We start from the raw sequence: 25,971 nt of genomic DNA on the forward strand, positions 1-25,971 counted from the left end.
TGGTGACCATCCCCAATATGGGGGGTGGACAGATGACCCTGGCTGGCCAATTCTAGTACTGCCCTCCCCACCACTTCCCGGGCCAAACTGATAGTTTCAGGAAATGGAATGTGACCCAAATCAGCCAATCAGTGTCTTCACTAGAGTTTGGCAGGGGTGTTGCAGAAGGTCTCATTTTTTACTGAGGATGCTAAGCCATGAGAACTATACATGGAGCTGTCATTATCCAATTTCCCTGGCTATTCACAGAGAGAAGCACAACTGAGATATGGATAGAGAGAGGGAGAGACAGATGGAGGGGGGTGGGGAATGATTGGCAATTGGGTACCTGGATCCAGCTTTGCCTGAATATGCCCATGAATTGCTCGGCTAAATAAGCCACTGGATTCCTCTTTTCACTTAAGCTTGTTTGAGCTAGATGTCTGTCATTTGTAGGAAAATGAGTCTTGCCTAAAGTGCAATGTGTGTACATGTTCCAGGCTCAGTATTCATCCTCTAAGCCCTTATAGGTACCAGAGACACAAGAATGGGCAAGATGCCGACCTGGCCTCAGTAGACTCAGAATTGTCCCTGGAGGCTCTCAGCTTCCCTTGTTCCTGACACTACACCAACCATGCACCAACTTACATATGCCTGACAATCACTGGGGTGCAAGTTTAAAAAATCAAACTCCTGAATGAGCTCTGCCCACCAGAGCAACACCCAGCTCTACCCACCACCAGTCCCTCCCATCAGGAAACCTGCACAAGCCTCTTAGATAGCCTCATCCACCAGAGGGCAGACAGCAGAAGCAAGAAGAACTACAATCCTGCAGCCTGTGGAACAAAAACCACATTCACAGAAAGGTAGATAAGATGAAAAGGCAGAGGGCTATGTACCAGATGAAGGAACAAGATAAAACCCCAGAAAAACAACTAAATGAAGTGGACATAGGCAACCTTCCAGAAAAAAATTCACAATAATGATAGTGAAGATGATCCAGGACCTCGGAAAAACAATGGAGGCAAAGATCGAGAAGATGCAAGAAATGTTTAACAAAGACCTAGAAGAATTAAAGAAACAACAAACAGAGAGGAACAATACAATAACTGAAATGAAAACTACACTAGAAGGAATCAGTAGCAGAATAACTGAGGCAGAAGAACGGATAAGTGACCTGGAAGACAGAATGGTGGAGTTCACTGCTGTGGAAGAGAATAAAGAAAAAATAATGAAAAGAAATGAAGACAGCCTAAGAGACCTCTGGGACAACATTAGACGCAACAACATTTGCATTATAGGGGTCCCAGAAGGAGAAGAGAGAGAGAAAGGACCAGAGAAAATATTTGAAGAGATTATAGTCGAAAATTTCCCTAACATGGGAAAGGAAATAGCCACCCAAGTCCAGGAAGCACAGCGAGTCCCATACAGGATAAACCCAAGGAGAAACACGCCAAGACACATAGTAATCAAACTGGCAAAAATTAAAGACAAAGAAAAATTATTGAAAGCAGCAAGGGAAAAACAACAAATAACATACAAGGGAACTCCCATAAGGTTAACAGCTGATTTCTCAGCAGAAACTCTACAAGCCAGAAGGGAGTGGCATGATATACTTAAAGTGATGAAAGGGAAGAACCTACAACCAAGATTCCTCTACTCTGCAAGGATCTCATTCAGATTCAATGGAGAAATCAAAAGCTTTATAGACAAGCAAAAGCTAAGAGAATTCAGCACCACCAAACCAGCTCTACAACAAATGCTAAAGGAACTTCTCTAAGTGGGAAACACAAGACAAGAAAAGGACCTACAAAAACAAACTCAAAACATTTAAGAAAATGGTCACAGGAACATACATATCGATAATTACCTTTAACGTGAATGGATTAAATGCTCCAACCAAAAGACACAGGCTTGATGAATGGATACAAAAACAAGACCCATATATATGCTGTCTACAAGAGACCCACTTCAGACCTAGAGACACATACAGACTGAAAGTGAGGGGATGGAAAAAGATGTTCCATGCAAATGGAAATCAAAAGAAAGCTGGAGGGCTTCCCTGGTGGCGCAGTGGTTGAGAGTATGCCTGCTGATGCAGGGGACACGGGTTCGAGCCCTGGTCTGGGAGGATCCCACATGCCGCGGGGCAGCTGGGCCCGTGAGCCACAACTACTGAGCCTGCGCGTCTGGAGCCTGTGCTCCGCAACAAGAGAGGCCGCAACGGTGAGAGGCCCGCGCAACGCGATGAGGAGTGGCCCCCACTTGCCGCAACTGGAGAAAGCCCTCGCACAGAAACGAAGACCCAACACAGCCATAAATAAATTAATTAATTAAAAATAATAATAAAAAAAATAAACAGCAACTACTTTAAAAAAAAAAAAAGAAAGCTGGAGTAGCAATACTCATATCAGATAAAATAGACTTTAAAATAAAGAATGTTACAAGAGACAAGGAAGGACACTACATAATGATGAAGGGATCAATCCAAGAAGAAGATATAACAATTATAGATATATATGCACCCAACATAGGAGCACCGCAATACATAAGGCAACTGCTAACAGCTGTAAAAGAGGAAGTCGACAGTAACACAATAATAGTGGGGGACTTTAACAGCTCACTTACACCAATGGACGGATCATCCAAAATGAAAATAAATAAGGAAATAGAAGCTTTAAATGACACAATAGACCAGATAGATTTAATTGATATTTATAAGACATTTCATCCAAAAACAGCAGATTACACTTACTTCTCAAGTGCACACGGAACATTTTCCAGGATAGATCACATCTTGGGTCACAAATCAAGCCTCAGTAAATTTAAGAAAATTGAAATCATATCAAGCATCTTTTCTGACCACAATGCTATGAGATTAGAAATGAATTACAGGGGAAAAAACGTAAAAAAAAAAACATATGGAGTCTAAACAATACGTTACTAACTAACCAAGAGATCCCTGAAGAAATCAAAGAGGAAATCAAAAAATACCAAGAGACAAATGACAATGAAAACACGACGATCCAAAACCTATGGGATGCAGCAAAAGCAGTTCTAAGGGGGAAGTTTATAGCTATACAAGCCTACCTCAAGAAACAAGAAAAATCTCAAATAAATAATCTAAACTTACACCTAAAGGAACTAGAGAAAGAAGAACAAACCAAACCCAAAGTTAGCAGAAGGAAAGAAATCATAAAGATCAGAGCACAAATAAATGAAATAGAAACAAAGAAAACAATAGCAAGGATCAATAAAACTAAAAGCTGGTTCTTTGAGAAGATAAACAAAATTGATAAGCCATTAGCCAGACTCATCAAGAAAAGGAGGGAGAGGACTCAAATCAATAAAATTAGAAATGAAAAAGGAGAAGTTACAACAGACACTGCAGAAATACAAAGCATCCTAAGAGACTACTGCAAGCAACTCTATGCCAATAAAATGGACAACCTGGAAAAAATGGACAAATTCTTAGAAAGGGATAACCTTCCAAGACTGAACCAGGAAGAAACAGAAAATATGAACAGACCAATCACAAGTAATGAAATTGAAACTCTGATTAAAAATCTTCCAACAAACAAAAGTCCAGGACCAGATGGCTTCACAGGTGAATTCTATCAAACATTTAGAGAAGAGCTAACACCCATCCTTCTCAAACTCTTCCAAAAAATTGCAGAAGAAGGAACACTCCCAAACTCATTCTATGAGGCCACCATCACCCTGATACCAAAACCAGACAAAGATACTACAAAAAAATAAAATTACAGACCAATATCACTGATGAATATAGATGCAAAAATCCTCAACAAAATACTAGCAAACAGAATCCAACAACACATTAAAAGGATCATACACCACGATCAAGTGGGATTTATCCCAGGGATGCAAGGATTCTTCAATATACGCAAATCAATCAATGTGGTACACCATATTAACAAATTGAAGAATAAAAACCATATGATCGTCTCAATAGATGCAGAAAAAGCTTTTGACAAAAGTCAACACTGATTTATGATAAAAACTCTCCAGAAAGTGGGCATAGAGGGAACCTACCTCAACATAATAAAGGCCATATACGACATACCCACAGCAAACATCATTGTCAATGGTGAAAAACTGAAAGCATTTCCTCTAAGATCAGGAACAAGACAAGGATGTCCACTCTCACCACTATTATTCAACACAGTTTTGGAAGTCCTAGCCTCGGCAATCAGAGAAGAAAAAGAAATAAAAGGAATACAAATTGGAAAAGAAGTAAAACTGTCACTGTTTGCAGATGACATGAAACTATACATAGAGAATCCTAAAGATGCCACCAGAAAACTACTAGAGCTAATCAATGAGTTTGGTAAAGTTGCAGGATACAAAATTAATGCACAGAAATCTCTTGCATTCCCATACACTAATGATGAAAAATCTGAAAGAGAAATTAAGGAAACACTCCCATTTACCATTGCAAGATAAAGAATAAAATACTTAGGAATAAACCTACCTGGGGAGACAAAAGACCTGTATGCAGAAAACTATAAGACACTGATGAAAGAAATTAAAGATGATACCAACAGATGGAGAGATATACCATGTTCTTGGATTGGAAGAATCAACAGTGTGAAAATGACTACACTACCCAAAGCAATCTACAGATTCAATGCAATCCCTATCCAATTACCAATGGCCTTTTTTATGGAACTAGAACAAAAAATCTTAAAATTTGTGTGGAGACACAAAACACCCTGAATAGCCAAAGCAGTCTTGAGGGAAAAATCAGAGCTGGAGGAATCAGACTCCCTGACTTCAGACTATACTACAAAGCTACAGTAATCAAGACAATATGGTACTGGCACAAAAACAGAAACATAGATTAATGGAACAAGATAGAAAGCCCAGAGATAAACCCACACACCTATGGTCAACTAATCTATAACAAAGGAGGCAAGGATATACAATGGAGAAAAGACAGTCCCTTCAGTAAGTGGTGCTGGGAAAACTGGACAGCTACATGTAAAAGAATGAAATTAGAACACTCCCTCACACCATCCACAAAAATAAACTCAAAATGGATTAGAGACCTAAATGTAAGACTGGACGCAATAAAACTCTTAGAGGAAAACATAGGAAGAACACTCTTTGACATAAATCACAGCAGGATCTTTTTTGATCCACCTCCTAGAGTAAGGGAAATAAAAACAAAAATAAACAAATGGGACCTAATGAAACTTCAAAGCTTTTGCACAGCAAAGGAAACCATAAACAAGACGAAAAGACAACCCTCAGAATAGGAGAAAATATTTTCAAATGAATCAATGGACAAAGGATTAATCTCCAAAATATATAAACAGCTCATGCAGCTCGATATTATAGAAACAAGCAACCCAATCCAAAAATGGGCAGAAGACCTAAATAGACATTTCTCCAAAGAAGACATACAGACGGCCAAGAAACACATGAAAAGCTGCTCAACATCACTAATTATTAGAGAAATGCAAATCAAAACTACAATGAGGTCTCACCTCACACCAGTTAGAATGGGCTTCATCAGAAAATCTACAAACAACAAATGCTGGAGAGGGTGTGGAGAAAAGGAACCCTCTTGCACTCTTGGTGGGAATGTAAACTGATACAGCCACTGTGGAGAACAGTATGGAGGTTCCTTAAAAAACTGAAAATAGAATTACCATATGATCCAGCAATCCCACTACTGGGCATATACCCAGAGAAAACCATAATTCAAAAAGACACACGCACTCCAATATTCATTGGAGCACTATTTACAGTAGCCAGGTCATGGAAGCCACCTAAATGCCCATCAACAGATGAATGGCTAAAGAAGATGTGGTACATATATACAATGGAATATTACTCAGACATAAAAAGGAACGAAATTGGGTCATTTTTAGAGACGTGGATGGATCTAGAGACTGTCATACAGAGTGAAGTAAGTCAGAAAGAGAAAAACAAAGATCATATATTAACGCATATATGTGGAACCTAGAAAAATGGTACACATGAACCGGTTTGCAAAGCAGAAATTGAGACACAGACGTAGAGAACAAACGTATGGACACCAAGGGGGGGAAAGCCGCGGGGGGTTAGGGGTGGTGGTGTGATGAATTGGGCAATTAGGATTGACAGGCATACACTGATGTGTATAAAATTGATGAGTAATAAGAACCTGCTGTATAAAAAAAAAAAAAATCAAACTCCGGAATCTCAACCTCTAGGGATACTAATTCAGTTCCATGGAAAATTAACGAACATCCTGAGTGGTTCTTGAATAGGTGTGTCCCATGGACCCATGTTAAGAAATGTACTGTCTACTTGCCCATGATGCTCTCTCCATGAACATCTCTCCTTATCTACAGGGAGTCCCTGAGGTGGCAAGGGGGTGGGGCATCTTTATAAGGGTGTATTTAAGGGTGTAGCTCCCACTCCATCCCCGCCACCAAATTTATTAGATGACTCATATCTCACCCACCCAGCGGTAGGGAGACTACGAATGAGGAATCTTTTTTTTTTTAGAAATTCACGTTCTTTTTTTTTTTTTTTTCACGTTCTTTTATTTATTTATTTATGACTGTGTTGAGTCTTCCTTTCTGTGCGAGGGCTTTCTCTAGTTGCGGCAAGTGGGGACCACTCTTCATCGCGGTGCGTGGGCCTCTCACCATCGCGGCCTCTCTTGTTGCGGAGCACAGGCTCCAGACGCGAAGGCTCAGTAATTGTGGCTCACGGGCCCAGTTGCTCCGTGGCATGTGGGATCTTCCCAGACCAGGGCTCAAACCCGTGTCCCCTGCATTGGCAGGCAGATTCTCAACCACTGCGCCACCAGGGAAGCCCCGAATGAGGAATCTTTTGCAATGGTTCTTAGTGGAAATATTAGAGAGATTAAAAAAATACTGTTGCCTGGGTCCTACCCAAATTACACAATGACTGAGGGTAGGGCCCTAGGTGATTCTAATATGCAGCAGGGCTGAGAACCACTGCAGCAGAAACCCAGGCCTGGCTGCCTTATGGGAGCCCAAGGACAACTGGGCTCTGGGATGTCTCCCCAAATTAGGGCCTGCCTAAATTTGTTTTGTGCAGCCTTCAAGGGCTGGCCTGTGGTGGGCAGAATTCTGTCACTGTCAAGGGCACGGATCTTATCCGTGGGTGGGAGGTCCACTGATACTTCTCAAAATACAATAATAAAATAACAAATCAATGAAAAGAAAATACCAAGTCCATATAACCATAAAAAGTAATAAACATAAGCCAATAAATAATAAGAGAGAGCTACGTAGGGAAACATTATGAAAGTATATTAAGAATCAAGGATTCTGATGAGACCAATTCTGTAAACGTAAGGTCTGAAGGAAGTTTTTAAAATTTCTTTTAAATTTTAAATGAGGCATTTGCTTTTAGCCGCTGTGTAGCTGGAGAGATCCTGGCCAGGCCAAGGACGTCAGATCTCATTGTCCACCAGCCCTTTGACCCTCCCCTAAAGCCCCTCAATAAAATGGTTTGAATTAAAAAAAAAGAAAAAAAGGCATTATTTCTATATCATTTCTGTTTCAGACCTCTCATTCCCACTTTTTTCCTCAAAGGTCCAGTGTCTATTATCCCTGGGAGTCGGGCCCCACCTGGAGGAGACTTCACACTGTGGGCAGACAGGCCTCTAAGGCCTCCAGGGCTTCTCTTCTGGTTCCTCTGTGACAGGGACAGGGCTGTTCCTGCTCTGAGCCTGGGCCAGGTGCTGCCAGCAGTCTGACTACCGTATAGTCGCTGCTGCTAATGTGTTGGCTTGGACAGAGTTACTCTGGTAGGACCTTCTATGAGACTCCCCTGTGCTCAGTCTGATAAAAAGGGAATATTTCCAGGCTCTGAACTTTTGGGTTCATCAGTTCTGGGGTGCGTGAGGATTCTGAGTTATTAACGAGAGCTCCTGGTGGATCCCAGGATCAGGGACAGTTGGGAAATGTCACCCTGACACATTTCACTCTGAGCACCTGTGAGCCATGCTCTGGCTCCTTTCTGATGAGTTGACTTTCCCACAGATCTTGACAGATGGGGCACTGAACCTCCTCTTTGAAGGCAACTCATCCCAAACTCCTATTTGGCCCCGGTAGGCAAATTTGGCCGTACGCTTCACCAACATATATTGAGTGCTTGCTGTATGCATCCGGGGGCTCGGCGTTGAGGGTATGAGGGTGTGGACATAGTCCTGGACTCTTCAGAGGCTGCCACCCTCATGGAGAAGGCAGCTCTGCAGACGGTAAAGTGGAAATGGAACTAATGGATTCTTCTTCATCCCGTCCACTGCAGTCCAGCCCTTGGATCCTGCCCAAAGCTGAGTGCTGAGGATTTGGATGCCTAGGTAAGGATAGGCAAGGATTTTGAATTTGGCATTGCAGAGAGAGGAGGCAATGGAGAGTCACCCAGTGTGGCTTGGAGTAAAGAGTGTGTGTAAATAAAGTCAGGGGACAGAGGGAGCCACTGCACCAAGGAGCTCAACCTTTTTGGCATGTCCCAGCCTATTTGAACTTGCAGACTCTTCCTGAGTGTTTGCCTAGCAGTTCCTGCCACCCAAATGCCCTTCTTTCCTTCTCTACCTGGCGAGGACCAGGTGTGGGGGAGTTTAAGGTGAATCAGGGAGGGGACAGGCTGAGAAAGGCAGGCTGGGCTCAGCCCGTGGGGGGCTCGTTGGCCATGTTAAGGATCTGAACTTTATTCTGAGGGCAGCGGGGCATCCGTGAAGGGCTTTAAGCTGGCGAGTGACAGGACTGAGTGCTGATGGTCTTCTCCATCAACCGCTCTGGCTGCTGTGCGTGGGGTGGGTGTGGGAGGAACGAGATGGGAGGCAGAATGGAGCTGAAGTTTGAGCTCAGCTCACTGCAGGGGTATGCGGAGAAGCAACAGGTTCAGCCCACCTCAAACAGGTGAGTCCGTCCCTACCTGGGACCCTCCTGAATCCGAGTCTACAGTCAGGGATGAGGAGAGGGGCTGAGGGTCCTGGGGAACCCCAGTGCTCTGAAACACCCGTGCCCAACTCCAGGGCCCCAGGCCTCCACGGAAACAGTGGCTTTTGTCCTGCTTCATCAGAGAACCACTTTGCTGGAAGCAAGAAGTAAAGGCTGGGGCCATGTCTTGATCATGTTTGACATCCATTATTTATGTCCATGACCCTGACACCATCTGCCACTGGTGTGCTGGTGTGACCTCTCAGCGTGGGCTGACTCTGGGCTCTTGTGGATGGGGTCACCTTACCTTGGCATCCCCACTGCTCAGCATGGGGCTGGTCACACATTAGAGACACAAACATCCCTGGTGGGTGCTTGGCAGACATCACTTAGTTTTGTGTGTGTGTTTTAATGAAAAGAAACAGCTGTCTGGCAGAACCCACTTAGGCAAAGCGAGATGCCATCCCAACATCCCACGCGCTGAGGTCTACCTGCCAATGGTCTGGACCATGTGCTGGTGGTTTGGCCCAAGGATGAAGCAGCTGGTGCTGTGTTGGCATCCAGGTGTCTATGATAATTGGCGTGGCGTCAAGGCTGGGGTGGTATGTGAATCTAAGACTTGGAAGTAGCAAAGGAAGGAAAAGTAGTGATCTCTTGGGTGGGCCAGGCCCTGTTTTAGGTGTTCTCTCATCCATTAAATCACTTGGTTCTTACTCAGTTCAATGGTGGGAACAGTTACCCCAATGGGGAGATAGATCTGCAGAGGGAGAGTGACGAGTTCACAGTCACCTGGGTGGTAAATGGAGGTGTAAGGAATGTGGGCAGGTGCAAGGCTTCACCTGGAAGAGGGGTGGTTTTTTTTAAAATTTTAATTTTATATTGGACTACAGTTGTTTTACAATGTTGTGTTAGTTTCACGTGTACAGCAAAGTGAATCAGTTATACCTATACATATATCCATTCTTTTTCAGATTCTTTTCCCATATAGGTTATTACAGAATACTGAGTAGAGTTCCCTGTGCTATACAGGGTCCTTGTTAAATATATTTATATATACATATATATATATATATAATATATATATATATATATTTTATATATAGTAATGCGTTTATGTTAATCCCAAACTAGAGGAGTGTTACCAAAATAGAGCATGTCCTATAGAAGAGGAAATAGATGTTGGGGGGAGGGTCCTGAAAATCACGTAAGAAGAGGCCCAGGAAGGATGTAAGGGATGGAGAAGGCTTACCTAGAGCACACCAACATCCAGATGAAAGTCACTTGGAAGTGTGTCCAGGCTTTCTGTCCACCCTCAGAAAGAGAAGCCAACTCTGACAGGGTGGTACCGTTGGTTCAGTGCAAGAGAAATCTTTCTAACCACAAAGGCCTCAAATTGAAAGTGATTCCTTCATAAAGTTTTGCTTTTGGATGCAGCAATAGCATTGGATAATGCATGTTTTTATAGAACAAAATGGTTAGATCATCAGCTTACACTCGAAAAATACGTATGGTTTCTAAGTTGCATTTGAGTTATTTATATTTGCATACTTCGACAGACAGCATTAATGTGTATTAATATTCCTGCCGTAAAAACATTATTCAAGCCAGAGATACTGGCTCTGAAAGAGTCTGTAGTATGTGTAGAGCCATTCTGCTAATAGAAAGGTTAACTTGTATTTTTGAATTATTGATGATTGCTTGTTACTAATTTTTTTTTTCTCAGAAAGGAGGAAATTATTAATGAAGAGATCATTGCCAATGTGTCTGACATCTATTAATGGTATCATCTTGCAACCAGCTTAAAAGAGACAGCTGGTCCATGAATTTATGCGTGGAGACAGCTCCAAACGTGCTAACAACTCTGTGGGAGGGTGGGGCTGCCAGGCAGTGAGGCCTGGGCATTGGCACAGGCGGCTGAGAGGTCTTCTCCCGGCTGGCATGGCCTCATCCAAGGGCTGTCAAAGGCTTTGCCGCAGAGGGACCAGGCAGTGGATGGGCTATCACTCTCCTGACATCTTTCCAAACTCTTCTGTTCCCACGGGAGCCCATTAACACCTTTTTGTGCCAGTCACTTACTGGCATTTCCTCCATGCGTGTTTTAGATCTGTGGTTTTTCAACTTGAGCATGCATCAGAATCACCTGGGAGGCTGGTTAAAACACACATTCTTGGGGCCCACCTCCAGCATTTCTGATTCAGTAGGTCTAGGGTAGGGCCTGAGGATTTGCATTCCCAACACGTTCCCAGGTGATGCTGGTGCCACTGGTCCAGGGAACACACTTTGAGAACCAGTTTTTGACTAATGATTGTCAGATTGTGATGTAACACTGTCTCCGGAGAAGGGGCTGGCAAACTTTTTCCGTAGAGGGCAAGGACAGTAAATATTTTCAGTGGTATAGGCCAGATGATCTCTGTCACAGTTACTCAATTCTGCCTCTGTAATGCAGAGAGCAGCCATAGGCAATATGTAAACAAATACACGAGATTGTGTTTCAGTAAAACTTTATTTATAAAAACAAGAGGCAGGCCGGATTCTGGCTTATTTGAATAATGTTTTTATGGCAGACATATTAATATGCATTGCTGCTTTTGTTACCGAACCAAACTTAAGTCCGCTTGCCTGTGTGCAGTAAAGCCAATCTACTTACACCAGGTTCTGGTGAAGGAAAGTGCAGCATTTATTGCAAGCAAGGAGTCCAGGGCAGCTAGTGCTTTAAAGACCCGAACTCCCTGAAGGCTTTCAGGGAAAGATTTTTAAAGACAGGGTAAGGGAGGGGGGTTGTGGGATGTGTGATAAGCTCATGGACATTCTTCTGATTGGCTGGTGGTGAGGTAATCAGGAGTCAACATCACCAGCCTTCTGGTTCCAACTGGTCTGGGGTCTACTTGCTGGTGGGCAGCATACAGTTAACTTCTTCCACCTGGTGGAGGTTTCAGTATCTGTACAACAGCTCAAAGGATATGGCTCAGAATATTATCTCTAGCCCTTGAGGAAGAACTGAAAATCCTTGTCTTTGTTTAATGGCTAAACTATTATTATTTTGTCCTGCTTGACTGTTTTCCTTTCTTTCTGCATTTTCTCACTTCTCTGATTAAATGTACTCTTTGGAACTCAGGGAAGCCTAGGAGGCTACAGTTTTTCTACAGACAAGAGGCAGGCAGAGGACCTAGGTCAGGGGCTGTTCTAGGAAGTCCCCATACACTTTCTGTCAAGACATGCAAATATAAATAACTCAAATGCAACTTCAAAACCATAAGTATTTTTCAAGTGTAACCGCATGACCCAAACATTTTGTTCTATAAAAACATGCATTATCCAATAATATTGCTGCATCCAAAAGCAGGACTTTAGGAAGGAATCCTTTTCAGGTGGTAGTGCTACTGAGCCCAAGCTTGTACTGCTCGTTGCAGGACAGGCCAATAAATCAAGAGATGAGTTGCTGGGGCAAGGATTAGCAACTTTATCCAGAAAGCCAGCAGACTGAAAAGATGGTGGGCTAGTGTCCCAAGGAACCATCTTACCCGAGTTAGAATTCAGGCTTCTTTCATACTAAAAGGGGAGGGGGTAAAATATTTCCTGGTTCTGGTCAGACTCGGGGGAAGGAAGGGCTGTGTTATTGTCGTCCTTCCTTCAGCCATTCACAGGTGGGCCTACTCAGGATGTATCCTGTGAGCTAAGCAAAGGTATTTCAGCTTAATGCTCATTACCTGGGAGGCAGGATTCCCAGAGACGGGCCATTATGTATAATTTAAGCTTATAGGCAACATCCCTTTAGTGGTAAACTTGTAATAGAATACAAAGGTTCTTCCCTATTACAGTAGTTTTCTGACCCCTGCTTGAGAGCAGCACTGTCTAATAGAACTTTCTGCAAAAGTAGCCATAGGCAGTACACAGATGAATAAGCATGGCTGTGTTCCAATAAAACTTTATTTAAAAAAAAACAGGCAGTGGGCCAGATTTGGCCCATAGGCTGTAGTTTGAGCAGTGCTGTCTGATAGAATTTTCTGTGTTAATGGAAATGGTCTATATCTGTACTGTCCAATATGACAGCCACTAACCATGTGTGGCTCCTGAGCACTTGAAGTGTGGTTGGTACGACTAAAGACTGCATTTCTAAATTTTATATTTAAACGGCTAAAGGTGCCCTGTACAAGAGCAAGGAGAGAGAAGGCTCCAGTGGAGGGCCACTCCTCGGCTGCCTCCCTACACAGGGTGTTGCCTCTTTGAGCCTCAGTTTCCTTGGGTATAAGATGCAGATAAAACAGTAGCTATATCACCGGGCTTTCCCCAGGGGTAAGTGAAGCATCTTGGCCCAAGTTGTCTTCCCCCGGTCCTTTGCTCCCCACTGGAGAACTGTCATCATTGGGGGCAGGGGAGGGGCTGGGGAGATGGAGATCACCACTGGGATCTTTACCTCCCTTCTCTTCGTCCAGTCTTTCCCACGAGACTGTAAGCTCCATGAAGGCAAAGACCAAGTCTACTGTTCAAGCTGCAAACCCACAGCCCTGCCATCCCTGGCACATGGCAGCCAGCCAGCTCACTTGTTGAAAGAATGCCCATGTTTCAGGCTTCCCCTCAAACTGTGCTCAGATTAAGTGATCTGCAGCTAAAGTGTCTGAACACTCCAGTCTTGGCCCCCACCAGAGCCAAAAGGGAAGCCACTGTGCAGACAGGGACACTGAGGCTGAGAGCGGTCTTGCCAAAAGTCCCACGGGGTTAAGGGCAGAGTCATCCCAAGGATAAGGAGCTACCTTCTTGAGTGGAATTGAAAGGGGGGTGGGGGGCCTTTCCAGCCATCACAAACCCTACCCCAGGCCCTGGCTTCCTTGCTTCAGCACTGACACCGAACCCAGCCCTGAGCCAGGAGTGAACACGTACGTGGTCAAGTTCCCTCAGCTCCCCAGGCTGATGGGGGGCAGGTGGGAAAGCAGCCCCTCCTTTCTAATCAGCACCGAAGTCCCAGTGAAGGAGGGTGGGAGATGATGCTGTCACTCTCCATGAACCCCTCCCTTGAGAAGCCAGTCATCTGTGGCCCTGAGCCAGCCCTCCCTCTCCCCCTCCCCCGTCAACCTCCCATCACCCAGCAGCTCTGTGTTAAGTGTCCAGGTGCCCTTTGAGAACTCAGGCTTGTAGAAAAGACCCAGGGGACAAACCACATTCCCCCCAGTGTGAAAAGCATCCCCACAGCAGCTGTCCCAGGGGGCCTTGGCAACAGGCCTAGGGCAGGAAGTGCCTCTCTGCCAAAGTTTCACAGAGAAGCCTTAAGGACCAGCATGGGCTAACTGGGGATATGATGCAGGGAAGGGCCTTCCAGGCAGAGGGAATGGCAGGTGCAAAAGCACGGTGCTGTGACCGGAGTCAGAGTCCTACTGGGCAGCAGGTTAGGCTCCTGAAGGAACAGAGGGGTCAGTTTCCAGGTGGAGGGCGGCTGGGAAAGCCCAGAGGGCCACGGCTCGGCCTGGGCAGGCACAGGCTAGTGCTGAGGGCAGGCAGTGGTCCTGCTCCACCAGCTTGGTCACCTTGCGAACAGAGCTTTTTCTTGGGGCCACGTGAACCCCATTCAGTGGGATATTTTAAGGCAGTGATATAGCATCTTTAGAGTGTGGGTGTGGGAGGGCTTGTGCTCTGACTCTATGAGAACTGCTATTTTATACTTTTCCAGAAAGTCTGAGACAGGGTATGATTAGGAGCCAAAGGGAACCAGGACAAGTTAGAAGCTCCTTAGGGGCTTAGAAACCTCCTGCTCCCCGGGGTCAGGCCCTGGGATCAGCCATGCCCAGAGTCACAGGTCATGGGCCTGGGTTAGGCCTCCCTAATAACTCCCCTGCCTGAGACAGGCCTCGGGTGACGGAGGAAGAAGCCAGCTGTTTAGCTCTGAGCAGAAGGGATCTTCCCAATCCAACTGTCCCGAGAGCCAGTCATCTCTGTGTCCCCCGAGACTAGCAGAGCAGGGCACGTGGTTAAGTGCCCTGTAGGTATTTGTAGAATTATTAAGAATCTCTGAGGCAGCTGGTAATAGGTCCCGCTCCCAGGCCTCTCCCCAGACTTGCAGAATCCCACTCTCCCCAGGCAGGGGTCTGGGAAGCAGAACTAGGCTAGCCCAAGCCCTTCACCTGTGAGGGTGGTGGGGGGCAGCTAGACAAGAGTGGAAGAATTAGCCTGGGATTACAAGTGTAGCATGGGGGCAGTTAGTGGTCTCTATTCAAGGCGACCGTTCCACTCCATCTAGTGGGAACTGGGGTGCAGGAGAGGGAGACTCTGTGTTCTCTGCCAGAGCAACTCAATCCAGAGCCCCAGGCTCCCCAGTTTTGGAAACCCTAGCCATGCCTGACTTTCATATTTCTCCCCAACAGTCTGTCCAGTCCAATCCTTGGAGTCCCAACAAGGATGTGACTGGGGATGGGGTGGGGGGCTGGGGCTTGCTGAAACAGAAGAAGGAGGGTTTTGGCCAGGTTCACAGAGTGTGAATCCCTTGAGCTTTGCCCAGAGGCCCTGCCCCTGGCTTTTACAGCCCAGGCCCCCAGCCAGGACCAAGTGGCACCTGGTCTCTTCCATGAGATCCCCTGCTCCCAGGAGAGCAGAGTCCCAGCCTGTGGGCTGCGAGGGACAGCTCGGACTCTGATCTGTGGTTTTAGGCTTTCAGCCTCAACCAGGTCTTTGTTCAGACCGGGAAGAAAAAGGAAAAAACTACAGGGATCTGTCTCCGGAGAAGGGGAAGGGGGAAGGCAGCAAGAGAGATTGGGATGCCTCATGCCCAGTCTTCACCCCCTCGCGTGTGGGGTGGCGACAAGGGAGAGGTGTGGGTGAATGAGAGGGGTGCCTGTGAGGCTGACGGGGAGGTGGGGGGGATTGCGGCGCGGTCATAGATGCACCCAGAAGAGTGTGTGTGTGTGTGTGTGTGTGTGTGCGCGCGCGCGTGCTGGAGGTGGGGTGACGACTCTTACATGAACTACTCATGGCAGGGCGTGCCCGAGACCCTCGCCAGCGGACACCTGCTACAGCTGAGGGGAGATGCCCCTCCCTTCCCCCCATTCACCTGGTCCCCCCTCCCGAGTCGAGACGTCTGCCCCCTCCTTCCCTCCTCTCGCATCCGTCCCCCCACTCACCTGTTCTCCCACGGCTTCTCCCTCTCTCCCTCCTCCCCCCACCGCCCCCTATACCTGCACCCCGGCCGGGCAGATGGTGCGCGGCGGCGCGGCCCGGGGGGAAGGGGCGAGGACCCCGCGGGTCGCGTGACCGTACGAGCCAGCTGCCCCGAGCCACCGGGCCCGGCGAGGGTGCGCGAGGAGCCCGCGTGGGCCAGGCGCGGGCGTGTGCGACGCGCGGGCGTGCGCGCGAGGGTGTGTGCGCGGCCGAGGCGGAGCGTCGGGCGGGTGGGCGGCGGCGGCGGCGGCGGCGGCGTTAGGACTCCGGGGACACCGCCCCCCGCCCCGCGTCCCGCCCCCGCCCAGCCGCCCGCCTCAGTTCGCGCAGCGCCTCGGCTTCGAGCGCAGCGGCGCCGGCTCCGCGAGCCCAGCGGCGCGCACCGCCTGCGGCCGCGCCGACGATGCGGGGCCGCCCCGCGCCCGCCCCAGTCCCGGCCCCCGCGGGAAGGGGCTGAGCCACCGCCGCCCGGATGGCGAGCCTCGCCGCGCTCGCCCTCAGCCTGCTCCTGCGGCTGCAGCTGCCTTCGCTGCCCGGCGCCCGGGCGCAGAGCGCCGCAGGTGAGTGCGTCCCCGGCCCCTTCTCCCTACCCGGCGCGTCCGGGCGCCCGCCGCCGGGCCCCGGGAGGAGAAAGTTGTGCAGGCTCGCGGGGGATGCGGGGGGCGGCTGGCCGGAGCTCGGGTCCCCGACTGCAGCCGCGGGGAGCCGTGTCCAGGCGCGCCCGGGCCAGCGTGCCCGGCCCCCGGCGTCCCTCGGCCGGCCGCGTTCGGCGAAGTGCGCCGCTTTACTTTCCTGCGGACCCCCCGGCCTCGAGTAACTTTCCGCGGCTGTGGCGAATATTTCCGCTCGCCGCCTCCCACTTGTCGGAATCTGTCACTTGAGTGTGTGGGGCGGTGAGATGGGAAGCGGCATCGACGCCCGGGGTGGAGCGTCCTCTCCCCGGCAGCCTCCTGGGCAGCGCGCGCTTTTCGTGGGGAGGACCGGTCGCCAGCAGGCCGAGGCGGCCAGGGCGGTGGCTTTTCTTGTCTCACGGGAGAGACAGGCGGCCCCAGACTTGCTCTAACCACGCTGCTTCCCTGAGCTTGTCCTTAAGCCGCTGAAGGCACCGTGGAGGTGTTGGTGTTAAGGATCGAGACGGCGATCCCTCCTCCCGACCCCGTGGTTCTTTTCCGAGGCAAACGGGCGCCCCTGTTAAGGCCCTTCAGGTGGAGGGGCTTTGACCTGTGAGCGTGTCTGCTCCAGAAAAGTTTGGGGGACTCGTATTTGGATTTGACCATGGCGAGGAGGCGAGCAGAGGTAGTTCCCCCTGTGTGTGTGTGTGTGGGCGTTTGCCCTGGCATGCTACTAATGGCAAGTTGGCATGTAGAGGAGGCCACCAGGATCCGGGATCTTACACATCCCCAAAGCCCGCGGGAGGCAGCTTCCAGCCCTGAGCCCCCAAAGAGTAGGCGGTGGGGGAAGGAGAGAAGGGAGAAGGGGGTGCAGGTATGCTTCCAAGTTCAGAATCACCTTGCAGTTTCCAATTAGCTCAGGTGTGACCACGCTGAGGGGAGATTGCTGGGATCACAGGGGCAGGCTGAGATGAGGTAGTGGGACTTAGGAAAAGATTCGTTTTGGATTGATGAGTAACAGCGGTGCCCATCTATTATCACGCTGAAAGAAAGAGAAGGGAAGAAAGAGAAAGAAACTGTGGGGGAGTGTAACCTCTTTAAACAGGCTGCTTCTGAGGTTAAGAGCCGCTGGAGTGACATTCCACTGGACATGCACTGGAGTCTTCCTTGCTCCAAAACGGGAACTGAATATGGGACTTCTGCGAAGGAACAGCTTGTTTCGTGGCTGGGAAGTTAGGTGACTAGAACACTTCTTTTGAGGTGTGTGAAGCTGAAAGGTTGGTTTAGCAAGTAAGAGAAGAGGGACAGCCACACATCATTCTGAAGATGGTGCACAATTCCTGTTTTCCTCGTTTTGGGTCTGTGTTAGGTGTGCTAGGGCAGGGAAGGAGGAGGATGCTTGGGGGCAGTCCTGGGGACCAGGCATCATTTGTGACTTAAATTTTTACTATCCTCCAAGACCTGGCCGGCCTGCCACCCATGAATAGTACTCAGGTTTCTGCGGCAAGAACCAGTGTCAAAAATATTCCTCCACGGGTCTCAGAGCGTTCTTGGGTGGCGTGCGGTAAAACCGTACGGGCTTGGGAAGCTGCCCGATGCTAAAAGCAAGCCGGCTCCGGATGCTCCCGCCAGGTGGCGCTCGCCCACAACTGTTAAAATGCAAATCTAGTTGCTTTTATCTCCGAAATAGAACTTCTTTTCAATTTTTAAGTGAGTAATGTGTTTATTCAGCAGCCTTTTGTTAAAACATTTAGAGAAGTGTGAGGAGCAAGCACCTTTTCTTTGTTTGCTCTTCGGAACACAGGGGAAGGAAAAGCAATCCTGGAGTACAGTTTGGGAAGAAATTTAAGGCACCATGTTTCTTTTGATTCGACCTGAGCTGAGTGGCTTCTGCAAACCTACTTTAGCGTATACTTAGCAAGTGGCTGCGTTTGTTCCAGGGGCTCCTTAAACGAGGGGGGGGGGATTAACTTGTGTTGGAGATTTGATGCATTCTAAGCCTCACTCATTTGTAAAAATGGGAATTTTCTGTATGTATCTATTCTCTCCTTTCTGGTTTAATGCTAACTAGAACGCTTAAGTTAATTATTTTTTCCAGGTTTCTAACATCTGCACTTGTAGATGCAGGAATGCTGCAAATGTTGACTTTTAAAAATGGACTTCTTACTTTATTTATAAATGCAGACATTGTTGGAACCCAAATCTAAATATGACTATAGTTTGATTTCTTTGAAAGAATCTGATTTAAAACTTTGGGCAAGTTTGGGTAAATAATACGTTTAAAAACTCAGTGGTGTGCTCTCCATATTCTTTTAATCTGAAAATTCTCAAGTCTCGAAAGCAATTTCAGTTTGTAAGCTTACATCCAGTACACAGTTTGGGTGATATATTTTGCTGTAATGTGTCGGTCACAGTGTCCAAAAGTCAGTGGTAAAAGCTTGTCGTCAAAAGGCAATTTCCTTCTTCCTTCTTGTGAGATGTGTTTCACGAGCCAGGATTATTTTTGTAAGCAATGATGGCAAAAAAAAAAAACATTTAAAATCAGCCTCTGAAAAGTGTGGCAAAAACATGATTTGGGATAAGGAAAGAAGGAAGCAGTTAAACAAATGGATAAGGGGATAATTCATTTATTTACTAGTGGGTTTCAGCATCCGTACATTGAGAGCAAAAATGGATCTGAGAGGGACTGACTTGCCATCGCAATTGTTAGTGATGTAGTCATTTAACTCGATAATCATTGCCACATACCTCTGGGGAACTGTTAGCAGTACAGTCAAATTTTACTTTCTCTCCTGGATTGCTTGATTTGTTTCCTAATAAAAGAACCATTAATGTGCAAACCTGGCTAGGATTCTGTTTCAGCAACAATCGCAAACATGTTCGTAGTGAAAACAGACCACCGTCTTGGGTTACAACCCACTGCCTTTCTCCTCTCCTTCTTTTCTTCTTGCTTAGCTCCTGCAGGCTCCAGGCTGCCAGCTGAGACGGCATCCTCTGTAGTAATGTAACTGTCACCTTTCAGAACCACAATCACAGGACATTACAGCATCATTTTTTTGAGCACGGGATACTCCCATGACTCTCTGGCAGTGTGTTGCTGTGGAAACAAGAGCAATGCCATATAGGCAGTGGGTCCTTGATACACAGTTATTGATGATGATGAAGAGATGGTAGAGTCTCGTGGCACCTGTGATGGGGGACGGGGGAGTTTAACTCGGGAGGCAGCCTGATTGAACAAAAAAGAGTATGAGCTTTGGAGGCTGAAGTCCTCAGTTTGAATACTGCCCCTGCCTCTTTCCAGCTGTGTCAGCCTGGGCAAGTCATTTCCTTCTCTAATCCCCAGCTTCTCATTTGTCAGGTGAGAATGATTATAGCTGCCTCCCTGGATTTTGTAAAGACTAGATAAGATGATGCACGAAGAGTGAGTGCATTGTACTACTTTATCCTGAAGGGGAGCCTTTTCTCTTACTTGCCCTGGCATTGATGCGTGTACACAGGCCAAGGGGGCACTGATGTTAAGCTCAGTTATGAATTGAAAATTAGATGGCTGGGTTTTGGTGATGATTTTTAGTGTTTCTCTTTTTCTTCCTTTTGGGGGCTTGATTCTCTGCAGCCACTTGTAGAAAGGGATTTGGAATGAAACAGGTGATACTAATACATTTGGCCATTCAAAGGTTTAGATAGGCGTGTTTAGTTCCAAGCATGTTTTACCTTGTAAATGAGAACGGATGGAAAACAGAGTGGTCGCACATTGTAACGGGACAGTGTTCACGTATGTCTTCCCTCCCTTCCTACCACCCTCCTCACACTGTCTTCCTTGCCTCCCGGCCCTTCCTCCTGCTCTACTGCCATCTTTTACCTAACCTAGAAATCAAGTGCGTGGCACTCTGGGGCTGTGAGGGGAAAGGTGCTTTGTGCACTTGACAAATACGCAAAGACTAAGTAAACACAAAGAGGGCTCTGGCGGTCCAGTAAGTAAAAAAGCTATGAGATTATTGAAAACAAACCATGCCTGACAGGTGTAATAGCATTTGCAGGCACATTACGGACTTGGGGCTAGGAGGCAGCACCATGTAGATATTAGAAAGTAGTTAGAGTGTCTTGTGAAATCTTATAAAATGGATTCAAATTGGTTTGGAGAGGAAGAATGCTGTGGGTCTTCTATGGATTAAGAGCAATCGGATGCAGCCAAAGGGACAGCGGGGGTCACTAGTGTTGTGTGCAGGTGGGACAGGGCGACCAGAGGGGGTGATGGGATTCAGCAGTGGATGTGGTCTTGCTGGACACCCTTATTTGCCTGGAAGAGAGAGAAATGACCATGATCATATTTATTTATTATCTATTGGTAAGAGTTGCAGGTTGCAGAAAAGATACAGAGGGACGCAGTGAGGATGCGAGGTATAGATCCCAAGGGATCTGCCAGAAGTCAACTGTGAAAAATGGGAATTAATGTGTCAAAAAGGCAGAGTGGTGAAAGGATGAGGAGCCACTGAGAAACAGTGATCCTTTGGCCTGTTTTATTTCAAAATGTCAGCATTGTTTCCCTTGGCACATCCTAGGTATTTACCCAGGTGAGGGCTGCTCAGAAACCCCACCAGATCCACCATCAGACTGATGGGTGACTAATAAATTGAAGTGAGTCTACAGTGTTACAGACAATTTTTTTTTCACACTCTAGTCAAGCTGCTGAAGTATATCTGACACACACATTCACTGGTGCACAAGTGGAATAGATAGAAAGTCTTTCCAATTTCTTGAATATTCAGCTTACAATCTTCATTTGATGCTGGAGGGAATAAAAAGTGGTGACGCCACTTTGGTAAGTGGTTTGGCAGTTTCTTTAAAAAGTTAAACGTACACGTGCCATAGGATACAGCCATTTCACTTCTAGGAATATACCCAACAGAAATGAAAACATATGTCGACACAGAGACACGTACGTGAATGTTCATAGCAGTGTTATTCATGGTTGCCAAAAGCTGGGAATAATCCAAATGTCCATCAACTGGTGAATCCATCCGGTGGAATACTACTAGCAATAGAAGGGAATGAACTATTGATAATATGCTACAGCATGGATGAACCTCAAAAAACATTACACTAAGCAAAAGAAGCCAGTTACAAAAGATTACATATTGTATGAAATATTCAGAAAAGACAAATCTATGGAGACAGAAGGCAGAACAGTAGTTGCCTGGGGCTGGGCATGGGAGCAGGGATTTGTAGCAAGTGGGCATGAGAGAACATTTTGGAGTGATGGAAAGATTTGAAAACTGGAAGGTGGTGATGGTTGAGTAACTCTCTAAATCCCAGCTCCCGGCTTGTGATATGAACTTGGTAAGTTACTTCACTGTTCTGAACCTTTATCTCTGCATCTGTAAAGGGGGCACACCAGTGCCCTGGTGCTGCAAGAGCCAGAGGTAACTCCTGTAAATTGTCAAGCTTGGCTCCTGGCACAAAACAGGCACCCAATAAGCGGCATCACTCTTAATTGTGCCTTACCAGTCTCCAAAATAGTTTGTTGCATTCATTATTTGCAAGGCGTTATTTTTGGTTTGTCCCTCCACCCCCCTTGTAGGCTCTTTAGACTGTGAATTAAATCAATGAGCTAACGTTTCTTCCCTCTCATCAGTTTGGCAAAAATGAAAAAGTTTAAGGCTATCAGGTTTTGATAAGGATCTGAGCAATTAGGTGGCTTTGTTCACTGTTGAGTAGTGACTATTGAAACAGCTTTTTTGAGTGCTCATTTGGCAATGTCTATTAAAATTGAAGATGCGAATGCTTTGTGCCTGGAATGTTTTGGTAGGGTTTGGATTGGGGGCCGGGAGGGAATAGACCATTCATTCATTTTCTTTCTCATTAAGCCAAGGATGTAGAAATTTAACAGAAGGGTGGAAGTCCCCTTGCTCGGGAGCAGATACAACATGCTTTTGGCCCCTCAGTTTCCTAACAGGATGAACAACTTGCAGGGGTGAGGAAACAGCTCATGTTTTTCTGCCTTTTGTGAGGGCTTCCATCAACACCCCAGAAGAACGTGCCACCGGCAGTTCATGTGCTGCTCTTAAGATGTTTATTAACCTCAAACATTCTGGACATCATGACACTTGTCCTCTTCCAGGGGAGGACGCAGTGCTGTCACCCGCATTCCTAGCTCCAATTTCCCAAGACCCTGGAAAGCCTGTTCCTCTCGGATCACCCAGACTTAACTTTACTTCCCTTTTATCCCAGTGGTTCCGAAACTGATCATGAGATCTCAAACCCATTTCTCTTGATCCTCCTGTAATTCATAGTGGGTGGTTATTTATCTTTTAAGGGTCATGTATTTGTCTCTTTGGAACCAAGCATGAATTCATGAATTCATATCAGCAAGGAGAACTTTTTAAAGCCTGCTTAAAGTTTAATCCTCATGAATGGGGTGGCTTTGAATGGCCTGTACTTGCTCTTATGGATTATAATTATGACTTTTCTGCTGCTCAATTGATCACAAGTTAGTCATTGGGAGCCCCTTTAAACCAGATCCTTTTTCACCATTTTCAAACACCTTTGAGAGCCTCCTGATTTTTCTGTGACAACAAGGAACTTCAGGCTTACCCCTAGGTTTTCTGTCCCAAACCTGTAGTCAGTTATTTATTTTTTTTAAAAAAGAGCCCAGAGGGAAGAGATATGGGGACATATGTATATGTATAACTGATTCACTTTGTTATAAAGCAGAAAGTGACACACCATTGTAAAGCAATTATACTCTAAAAAAGATGTTTAAAAAAAAGAGCCCAGATCCCTTTTTGTGGAGACATCAGAACCCGAGCTGCACATTGTGAGGTTTTATTTGAACACTGGAAGAGAATAAAACAGGGGCTCTTGGTAATGTTAGGGATAGAAAAAGATATTTTAAACAGCATGCCTTTATGACCATTTATCTCTTTGGTTTTTTAAAAGTTCATTTGAGCATGAGAACATATTTGTCTAATTAAAAATAATTTTGTCGTTGTCAAAGTATGTGCTTAAATGTGAGTATAGCCTCGAAGTTGATGTCACTATTCCTTCTTAAGCATCTTGGAATTGGCCCCTAAGTGCACAGGTCCAGATGATTCTCACCTGTCAGTGTTTGTTGAGCACCTGCTTTCTAAAATGAAGAAAAAGAAACCTATCCCAGTCTCATCCTAAGGCAACTTGGTGAGTTGTCTATTGCCGTGTAACAGGTTGTCCCCCGAAACTCAGTGGCTTTATTTTCTCACAGTTTTTCTTTGAGTCAGGAATCTGAGTGGCACAGCTGGGTTCTCTGGCTCTGGATCTCTGCAGTCAAGATATTGGCTGGGGCTGCAGTCAACTCGGCTCAAATGGGGAAGGGTCTGCTTCTAAGATCACTCGGTTGTTGGGAGGATTCAGTTACTCATGGCTGTTGGATTGAGGGCCTCAGTTCCTCATGAGCTGGAGAGAGGCCAACTGGGTTCCTTGCCAAGTGGGCCCTCCATCACAACATGGTTCCTGGCTTCACCAGAGTGAGCTATTGAGGGGACAGGAGACCGTATGAGCAAACTGGAAGTCAGTCTCTGTAACCTCATTTTGGAAATGACATCTCATCACTCTTGCCATCTTCAAGTAAAGTCACTAGATCCCGCTCACCCACAAGGGGAGGGAATCACACAAGGGCTTGACTACCAGGAAGCGGGGATCTTTCATAGCCACGTTAGGAGCTGCCAACCACAGGAACCTCAAATAAATGACACGCAGTATAGGAAACCTTGTATCTTGGGGAAAAAAATACAAACATCACTTTTAAAGTGTGTTCACATCTTTTCATTCTTTTTATTATTTTGGGCACCAGTTCAGTGTCAAGATTTCACTCCTTAAAGGACTTTGAGTAGAGAGATTTATTGTCTCGTAATTGACTTAGCTTAAATCTTAAAAAAGTTAATTATGAAGGTCAGAAAGTAAAAAATGAATTAATATGAAGATTCATCAGAAAACTTTTCAAACTTTATCCTAAAAGTTGAAGTACTGTGTTTTTATAAGACTATAAAACGTTCACACTAGGATGTAGGTTCCACAAGAACCATTTTATAATAAACACTAGTAGTTTAGGGCTATAATAAAGTTTAGCTAAAATTTACTATTTTTATTGCATATAGATATCCCAGTTCAAAAATTTAGTACTTAATATTTTAGACCTTTTTGACCCATGTCTAGAGAGTTTTTTTATTTTCACATAAGACTAAAATTGATAATTTATTAAGTTACAGTGATTGAAAGGTTTAATGTAAATATACAGATTATTATATGGATCAAAACATGTCCTGCATGTACGTTTAGTTTTGATTGCTGAGGCAGTAGTACAGTCATTACAGAAGAACTTCAATCACGGTATTCTTTTAGGTGACTGGTTGGGGCCCATGAGATCTTCCAGGAAGGATGGTTTTGTCAAAATCCAGATGGGCTGACCAGACATTGGAGTTCCTGATGGGGATGTGCTCCAGGAATTTACCTGTTACTCAGGTTACCTATTTGATAGGTGGTGGTTCCAGAGGTCCCCATTGTGCTTTCCTAGGCAGTTGTAAGTAGGCGGGAGGGTCACCAGTTTATGCTGGTCCCAACCCCAAGCTCTTTTGGATTCATCTCCGTAAGGTGACCTTGAGGAAGGAGGAAACCAAGACACCTTGAGTTTGCCCATTATATGCCTTGGGGAAGTGCTTGTCTGGGTTCCACTTTCAGGGGCTTGGACTTTTGAGCAGTTTCTCATTTATTCATCGTCATCTTCAGTCCTGCTGAGTCAGGCTGTGCAAGGTTGGGTGCCAGGCACCCCTCCTGCTATGAGGGAGGTGAGGGCATAATTGTCCTAGGTGTCTAGGTCAGGGCTGCTGCACGTGGCTCTGTGGAACCTGCACAGCTGTACATGCAGGACTGGGTCAAGGACCTCATTCTGCTCCAATGGATCAGCTTTGAGTTCAAAGCTATTTCCATGTTCAGTCTCTCTCATTTCCAGAACCAGAGCTCCTGATATTTTTAACTATTATTTTTTCTTTCTTCTGCCAAATATTTTCTGTTTACCATCTCTGCACCTGTTACATTATCTTTTTACTTTTTGTTATAGGAAATGTGTGCACTGGGTTGGGGGAATGGTTTTCAGCTCAGAAACTTCAGAAACTAAGACTTTAAGCAAGATTCTAACATGTCTCAAACCAGGGCTGGGGAGGGATGGGGTGGGGTGGGAGGAATGATCAGTTATATTCAGAAGCCAGGAGCAGCCAGCCTCTTCCCTGTATCTCAGCTGGTTCCAGTTTAGGATGGTTATCTTCCTCTAAACAGAT

The 25,971-nt window shown here is 46.2% G+C and overlaps 1 protein-coding gene across 15 annotated transcripts in view; it reads left to right on the top strand.

Moving 5' to 3' along the window:
* The first annotated feature begins 16,476 nt into the window (after window positions 1-16,476).
* Window positions 16,477-25,971, top strand: part of PTPRT (protein tyrosine phosphatase receptor type T) — a 1,093,164-nt gene continuing 1,083,669 nt past the window's right edge. For all 15 annotated transcript variants that reach the window (XM_082430071.1, XM_082430082.1, XM_082430079.1 and 12 more), the window contains exon 1: window positions 16,477-16,615. In XM_082430071.1, coding sequence (XP_082286197.1) covers window positions 16,528-16,615 — 88 coding nt within the window. In that variant the 5' untranslated portion in view covers window positions 16,477-16,527. The remainder of the gene's footprint in view (window positions 16,616-25,971) is intronic.

This window comes from Balaenoptera physalus (genome assembly GCF_965194825.1).
Source record: "Balaenoptera physalus genome assembly, chromosome: 16".
NCBI classification, from domain to species: Eukaryota; Metazoa; Chordata; class Mammalia; order Artiodactyla; family Balaenopteridae; genus Balaenoptera; species Balaenoptera physalus.